This window comes from Notothenia coriiceps, unplaced genomic scaffold, assembly GCF_000735185.1.
Source record: "Notothenia coriiceps isolate Sejong01 unplaced genomic scaffold, NC01 NC01_scaffold00031179, whole genome shotgun sequence".
NCBI classification, from domain to species: domain Eukaryota; kingdom Metazoa; phylum Chordata; class Actinopteri; order Perciformes; family Nototheniidae; genus Notothenia; species Notothenia coriiceps.
The window spans coordinates 6,610-15,294 of record NW_011363880.1 but is presented as its reverse complement, the minus strand read 5'-3'; the positions used below and the strand labels follow the sequence as shown (position 1 = coordinate 15,294).

Below are 8,685 nucleotides of genomic sequence, written 5' to 3'. Positions count from 1 at the left end.
CTTCCTCCTCCGGAAGTCCCTAAACAATGGGCCACCTGAGGCTCCGTCACATTCCATGGCTCCGGCTCGCGTCGGAGGTCACACGGCACCGGCTCCTTTCGTCGCCCACGACCCTCCTCAAGCCTCCTGTACCTTTTCCTGAAAAAGCCCGCCGTGGTTCAACAAGACCTTTACGGTTGGGAGTCTCCCCTCGTCCTTAGTAGGTCGACACATGTCATTCCTACCCTGCAACAACGGAGTTGACTACATCCAATCCCCAACCTTCCATTGGAACTCCTGAGGAACTTGGACCTGGGTGAGCGGGAAGATAGCATAGACTGCCGAAGATCAAACCATGAACAGTTGCTCTACTAGCAAGTACGTTGGTTCATCGGTACCCCACGGTCCGGTCACGAACCTGGATACAAACAAGTGGTGGGTATACGTATATCTACACGTTTATGATTATATTCCTAGAGACAGATCTATTTGAAAGTTCCAACAATATAAAAAAACGAGCGCTACATGAGCGCATCAGATGAGTCGTACTACCCGTTGTTAATAGTAGATATATATGTTAATGTCTTGACGGATTCGGCTAGAATTTTTCACCTACTGGATTAAAAACTTAAACACGTGTAGCTGTAAGACCTACACATAGGATGTGGTACACCATGAACACACACAGTACAATATTTACAGAGAGTGCTCTTTTTAGAGAATTATGAGTGTGATCACTCGACGAGAGAGTACTCCAGAACGCAATAAAACCGTGGGGAGAGACAAAAGCTGTGGACATCTCCACTTTAGAAGCCACAGATCACAACTACATCAACCAGTAGAGTGGTGATTTAGTTATCAGTATTCGGGCGTGGATATGAACTGCGGTTACAATTACGAACATGTTAGCGTCACGGTATACACGGCTTCAACGCGCTTTACGGATCACCCGAGACCTTATGAAGTTCCGACCTCATAACATGCGATGGAATTAATCAAGTCTCCAAGTATTATGTACAGGTTCTTTCAGCAGTCACAGTAAGACAGACATCAAGTCGTAAGAAAGGCAGAGAAGGTCAGTATTCGGGCGCTAATCCTATCTCCGTGTGGGTGTAATGAGATACATAGACGGCTCGACTGTAGTAATGTAGACCGAGAGATAGAGGGAGTAGTCGTTGTTTCAAGAGTCTTGACCTTGCTGCTAGGCTGTAACAAAGATTAATAGGAACGCGTACGGCGAGGAGTTCGGGTAATGTGTGATCTGTCCACGCACGAACGAAATCTTCGCGGAATGAGACGATGGATAACAGTGAGTGGGAGCTCCCGTTAACGCATAGAGCGATTTGCGTACGTATCTCAAACCAACCAACAAGGAATCACAATCACGCATGAAGTCAAAGTTAGCGCCTCGTCTCGAGGAATAAATATAGCGTTTCGAGAGGTCCTCGTCACTCGAGGATTCCCGATATATCGAAGATTCTGAGATAGAACACACACCTGAAGCCTACAGAAGCGATAACCGGAAACAAAGCAAGCCGGCCGTCTGTGGATAGGCAAAACTCTTCCACGCGCGCGAGAGGTAGAGGAAAAACACATCGTTATTAGAGCTAACCTGACAAGATCTAAGTCGTATGTATCCACATATATCTTGAACTAATCTGAATGTCAAAAGCTACCTTCTCCGTTGTACGAATGAGCACAGAAAAGAGCGACAGAATCTATGGACGATGAGAGACAAGCTAAGGAGATAGAGGGTCAAAGAGGTAACACAGTAGTATAAAACCTAACAGCGGAAGATATAATGCGGCCCCTACGCCTATACCACTGGACGCCAGGACACAGTACCTAACGCTGCAGAAACCAGAACCGGCACGACACCCAGGACAGTATTCAGAGACCGACCATATGAGCACCAAGAGAAGGATGAGACTCTGTGATGTGACGAGAAGGTTAGTGAAAGGCTCCCTGACCACCGGTGTCCACCAGGAGGTTCGAGGGTTACAGCCCCTTGCGGCATCTAGGACCTTGAGACCAGAGCTCCCCGCCGCGGCTTCGGCAATAGAGGCTTTGAACACCGACCACTCTGGTTCAATGTCCCCAACCTCCACAGGAATGCCCGAAAGGCTCCACCGGAGGTGTGAGTTGAAGGCCTCCTGAACTTGGGCCTCCTCAGACATTCCCAGTTCCACCCGAACTATACGTTTGGCTTACCGAGGTCTATCCAGAGGCCTTCCCCGCCACTCGACCCAACTCACCACCAGATGGTGATCAGTTGACAACTCCGCCCCTCTCTTTACCCGAGTGTCCAAAACATACGGCCTCAGGTCCGATGATACGATAACGAAATCGATCATGGACCTTCTGCCTAGGGTGCTCTGGTACCACGTACACTTATGAGCATCCTTATGTTCGAACATGGTGTTTGTTATGGCCAATCCACGACTAGCACAGAAGTCCAGTAACAAACCACCACTCCGGTTCAGATCAGGGGGGCCGTTCCTCCCAATCACTCCCCTCCAAGTGTCTCCATCATTGCCCACATGTGCGTTGAAGTCTCCCAGCAAGATTAAAGAGTCCCCTTCAGGAGCCCCATACAGGACTCTTTCTAGGGTCTCCAAGAAGGCTGTATACTCTGAACTGCTGTTGGGTGCATAAGCACACACAACAGTCAGAGTTTTCCCCCCCATAACCCGAAGGCGTAGGGAGGCGACCCTCTCGTCCACTGGGGTAGACTCCAACAACGAAGCACCCAACCGGGGACTTGTGAGTATCCCCACACCCGCCTGGCGCCTCACACCTTGAGCAACTCCGGAGAAGAATAGAGTCCAACCCCTATCCAGAAGTAAGGTTCCAGAGCCGACTCTGTGCGTAGAGGTGAGCCCAACCAGATCCAACTGGTAACGCTCCACTTCCCGCACAAGCTCCAGCTCCTTCCCCCCCAAAGAGGTGACGTTCCACGTCCCCAAAGCCAGCTTCTGTCGCCGGGTCTGGTCCGTCGAGACCCTCCGCTCTCACTGCCACCCTTCTGGCAGCGCACCCGACCCCATCGCTGTTTCCCGTAGGTGGTGGGCCCGCGGGACGGAGAAGCGGAAGTGTTGCCCACGTTGCCTTTTCGGGCTGTGCCCGGCCGGGCTCCGTGGCAAGCCCGGCCACCAGACGCTCGCCGACGAGTCCTCCTTCTGGGCCTGGCTCCAGAAGGGGACCCCGGGCTTCCTCCGGGCCGGGTATCCTCACTTCGTGTGTTGTCTTTCATGAGGTCTTTTGAACCAATTTTAGTCTGGCCCCTTGCCTGAGACCAATTTGCCATGGGAGACCCTACCAGGAACACAAGGTTCCAGACAACACAGCCCCCAGGTTCATCAGAGCACACAAACCTCTCTACCACGGTAAGGTGCTGGCTCTTCAGAGAGGGAAAAAGAAAAAGAAAAAGAAAAGAAATTGCACAATTTAAATCTATTCTAGTAGACCACAACAATGGAATTATGATCAGTAGAAATGGCCATGACATGGGACCTTTAAGGAATACTTGCAGAAGGATCTCAAAGTACAAATGTCCACATAAAAGCTTTGCAATTCTCTCATTCTTTAGACACAATCTATTTGCTGACTTCGCAAGTATTGAGTCTCTCATAGTGTTGTACAACAATTACATCTTTAACTTTGTCAGGGTTGAGTGAAGCAGGCAGGACCCAAATGCAGATTGCAAAGAAAAATACCTTTATTCCAAGGCCAAAAAACGTCAAAAACAGAACACTACCCCGTGACACAGTCAAAGACACACAATGAACCAACAATGACAGACAGCAAAAACAGAACTTAAATACACACAAGAATAATCAACGAAACAAGAGACAGGTGAGGAGGGAGGAGAAAACACAGGGGGGACAAGGTGAACACAATCGGGTAATCAGACAGGAGGGAACAAAGACAGAAAGCAACAGGCAAGACAGGGGGTGAACACTGACCAACGTTCAAGAATATGGAGCAATACCATCTCACTTTACCTTCATTCCCTCTTATCTTACAATTAGAACATAACATACAAATGAACCTATCAAAAAATGTAAAAGCATGGTTACAATGATAACAACAAAAGAAAAGCACATATAGAACATAATGCAACAGAAAAATGGTGTGCAAAGAAAGGGAAAGCCAACAAAAGACATTGAATAGGGCTTTATATAGAAATATGTTTCAAAAGGTAAAGTGCCCTCTGCAGTACAGTACAATACCACCTGATTGGGCCTTTAGTGCATCGGTCCCAGCATAACAAATCGGAAATGAAACACTGTTAATGGCATATATTAAATTACCTGATGCTATCACACATATTTGTGGCTATAAATGTACATTGATCGACACTTGAATCAGTCTATCGATTATAGTTTCGCCACATTAGGGGTAGGGGGTGGTTTAAAAGGGTCCGATTCTTAGCATGCAATATTCTGGTGGCTATAATAAACACACAAAGTACTTAATTTACATAAGACGTGCGTGTTCTAAATAAAAAAAAATGTGTGGGGGTACAACCTGATCAGTCAGTAAGAGGCTGATGAAGGTGAGGAAATGCAGCCTGCAGGGGGGGGGAGACTGCACGCTGATATATGCTGTGGCATGCATTGTCCTCCGGTTGAGTTCAGGATGACTTTTTCATGTGGAACACTGCAGCATCCCTAATGATTCAAACCACAGAAGTGCTTAGATCATCACAAGTGTGCTTTTACACAACACACTCATCCAAAGTTTGCACCAGCTAATAAAAACACCCACTATGCCCACAGACGCCATGAGTCGACACAGTACCGACACACAGGTGTGAAAATGATCCTTTTTTTAGCTGTGCTGGCTTAGAATGTGAATTTAAAGAGGGCATATTAGGCTTTTTTGGAGTTTTCTGTTCCATGTAGTTTATTATATAGGCTAAACCAATCAGACAAAGGGTGAAAAGAGGTGCTGCAGAGAAAAATAAAGACCTTTTTGAACATTAAAGCATGGAAACATGTCACAGTAGAGGCAATATATATAAATATGGATCTGAAAATGGGTCCTCTTCACACTTCACAGCAGAAATCTAAATAACTTCTACTGCTTAAATATGTTAATTCAGTTTCCCGTAAGTCTCTCTTATGGCAGACAGAGGAGATTGAATGTGCAGTTGCATCTGTCATTATTTTCTCACAACTGATAAAGAAAGATTTTTGGGATGAAGATAACTTCTTAACTTTTCCAATAAATTAGGGAATTCATGAGGGTTATTAAGGCTGAGATACACTGAGATACACTGACTGTTGATTCAGCTAATTTCAGGTGGAGCAAGTCCAGAGAGTCTTCTCTTAATCAATACAGTTTCTTTTAATTCTGGGAAACAGCTTTGCTTGCTTGTAGATCCCAGAGGTCGGAGCCTATGTAAATTATGTTTCAGTGTGGACTCTCAGGTTAAAGGTTCCTCCTTGTAGACTTTGTGTTTAAGCCTTATTTATTCTGGAAAACTCCCTGAGATCAACATAAGAGACCTCAAAACAAATGACACGCACCCACAATCAAAATCCCAGCTTATTACAAGTACAATTGTTATTTAGAACAATTAATAGTATGAAAATAACAGCAGGTATAATTAAATAAGCATTAGGAGCAATTAGCATCTAATTTCAAGACAGTTTGCTTTTTAGCTGTGCAATGTGATTTGTTCTCTATGAAAAGGAGAGCAACCTTCGCTCTGTTCCAATAATGTTTATGAACAAGATGTGATACATTACTACGATATCTTTTATATGGCTGTATTAAATCAATTAAAACATCAATGATAGCATAGAAAGGAGTCAAATTGTGTATTTTGGTACTTTGAAAACAGTTTTTAAATACTGTACTTAGGAGAGCAAAGGCAGACATGGTAAAGGCCAGATTTGCTGTTATGTCAAATCCATAGAAGAATAAATCATTAGCATGGTGCAGGTGCAGTATGTTACATTTGATTTAAATTAAATGGCAGTATACTGAAGTTTTTATCCTTAAGGGACACCTTTATCAACAAATAAGCTTTGATTTTAACTTCAATTATTGTAGATATATGTGTTCTGAGTCTCTCTCAGAGTGAAATTATAAAAAATGTCACCGTTATTGTTTGATTACTGGTGCACAGATTAGAAGGACATCTGCTGTTTTATTTTAAGCAACATGTCTCATATTTGGTCATGTTTGTTAGGATATCCAACATTTATTTATTTCAAACTGAGCTCTGTAAGTTTCTCAGAGATGGTGGAGAACCAGTCAAGTAAAGTTCAGCCACGATAAGCAGCTCAGGGAGGAACACGTCCACCATAAAGCCCTAATCGCCTCCAGAGATTCATTAATTGAAGGGGTTAATAGCAAAAGCAGTTATGTGAGCATTCCCAGTAGAGAATTCATCCAGACCATCTATGATTAAGCTCTAAAGAAGAGTTAAGGAGACATGTAAAGCAGTTTTTTACATAAATCAATACACCTCCACATTTCCAGTTACACATAAACCAGTTTTTATCTTCGTCTGGAGCAGTAAGCCGATTTCAATGAGATTAAAACATCTGGGGCTTTTTCACTTCAACACGTATAAATACATCATATAAATACATTGTATATGTGTTTAAAAAATAATGTACAACTGCCTGGAGTCTCTCAGTAGCAGTATTTTTTTTTCCTTCAGCATCATCAACATCCCGACCAGTGAGTGCAGGGTGAAGTCGTGTGAAGTTTACAGAAGAGGTGGCAAGTAACTGCCTACAGTGTGAAGTGAAATAACATTTCTGCCAAGATTTTCTCGGGTCAAACTAAAACACATAGCAAGCAACTCACAGTAAATACATTTTCACTGTGATTGTGTCATGTTTTCCACTATGCAATAAAAAAACACTTATGTAGAGGCTGGGCTGTTACACTACTGTCAGTTTGTTGGGAAAAGGGATATTTTTACAGAGCAGTAAAACATGGAATGGTGGAATTATATTCATGTTATTGTGCAGGGAGTACATATGTATAGAAAGTAATATGGGTTAATTTCAGATGAATAAAGAGTCAGTTCTTCACAAACATGCGTACATTCCCAGCTAGCGGGGAACGTTCTCACAACTTTGGCCAACGTTACCTATTGGTTCTATTAAGGTTTTAAAGAAACATTTTAATCTGATGTTCAAAGAATCTTTTTACGATGTTTATTTTTTCAAATAATGTTCCTATAAGGTTTAAGGTTAACTAAGACATAACGTTTAACTGCAACATTCAGAGGATGTTTTGAGGATGTTATTGAGGCCTGAGATGACAGAAAGTTTTTTTATAAAATGTTCCTTTAATGTGATATGTTAACAAAGTTGGAACGTTTTGCCTGCAACATTCTAAGGATGTGTTTTGGACGTTGTTGGGTAACACATTAAAGATGTTCTTTATAAAACGTTCCCTCAATGTTACATGATAACAAATGAAGATCATTTTCAAAGCAACATTCTGAAAATGTTTTCAGGATGTTATTGAGGCCTGAGATGAGAGAAAGGGTTTTATAAAATGTTCCTTCAATGTGATATGTTAACAAAGTTGGAACGTTTTGCCTGCAACATTCTAAGGATGTGTTTTGGACGTTGTTGGGTAACACATTAAAGATGTTCTTTTATAAAACAGTCCCTCAATGTTACATGATAACCAAAGAAGAACATTTTGAAAGCAACATTTTGAAAATGTTTTCAGGAGGTTATCATTTTTTTATAAAATGTTCCTGTGATGCGAAATATTAACAGGGTCATGGTCAACGTCAGATTTATTTGTAGTGCGCTTTAAAAAACAAACTTGCTGCATTTGTTTGAAAGGGATGTTTAAAAGAAAACTGATGTCACCACATTTTCGTTTTTAGAAAAAAACAATCACGTAATTCATGATATTGCATGTTTGCGTAGGCATGTCTGAGTTCAGAGCGAGACATTGTTGGTTCTAAAAACATTCTGAGAATGTTACCATCCATTGTTCTAGGAATGGTTTCATCGAGAAGTTTTATTTTGGTTCCTAGAATGTACTTCTGAAAGGTAGGATGACGTTCTCTAAAAACATTCTTAAAATGTTTGGTCATAACATTGTTCGAACATTATACCCCAAGTGTTTTTGTTGTTTATGCACATATCTCTATTGTCATATGGATCGAATAACACTTAGAAAACCAAAGACAGACATATAGAAGAATGGACCGACTATCACTGCCCGTCCCTCAAACCCCTGTTAGTGGCCACGGGCAAAGCACTGGGGATAATGGTGGTACAGGAGAGAGCCAGGTGGCTTAACCTGATGAACCTTCCAGACCGGGAAAAAGAGGACATCTTGGACATGCCTATTGTTCCCGAGGGCATATTTGGCCCCGCTCTGGCTTCAATGCAACAGCGGTGTGAAACCAAAAAGAAGGAGCATGAGGCTCTCTGGCTTTGTCTTCCCTGAAGGGTCGAGCCGCCTTCAACGGCCCCGTGACAGTCCTTCGCTCAGGCTGCCTCACGTCCTGCCCGTTTCAAGATTCCGAAACAGCAGAGGCCACAGCCCGCCCCGGTTCTCCAGCCCAGACTCGAGGCGAGGACGAGCTGGCCAAGAAAGTCTCCGGCAGCAGCCGCTCAGGCACAGCACAGGAAATATCTGAGGTTCGCCTTTCAGGGTGTCTGTTACGAGTACAGAGTACTTCCCTTCGGTCTGTCTCTCAGCCCACGA

At 43.4% G+C, this 8,685-nt stretch overlaps 1 protein-coding gene across 1 annotated transcript in view; it reads left to right on the top strand.

Moving 5' to 3' along the window:
* The window catches only part of LOC104959865 (oxysterol-binding protein-related protein 11-like), a gene marked incomplete at its 3' end in the record, with an annotated part of 35,546 nt that extends 26,928 nt beyond the window's left edge, over positions 1-8,618 (top strand). Inside the window, exons 4-5 of the mRNA XM_010787779.1 lie at positions 8,216-8,325; positions 8,427-8,618. Coding sequence (XP_010786081.1) covers positions 8,216-8,325; positions 8,427-8,618 — 302 coding nt within the window. The remainder of the gene's footprint in view (positions 1-8,215; positions 8,326-8,426) is intronic.
* Between the last annotated feature and the right edge of the window lie 67 nt (positions 8,619-8,685).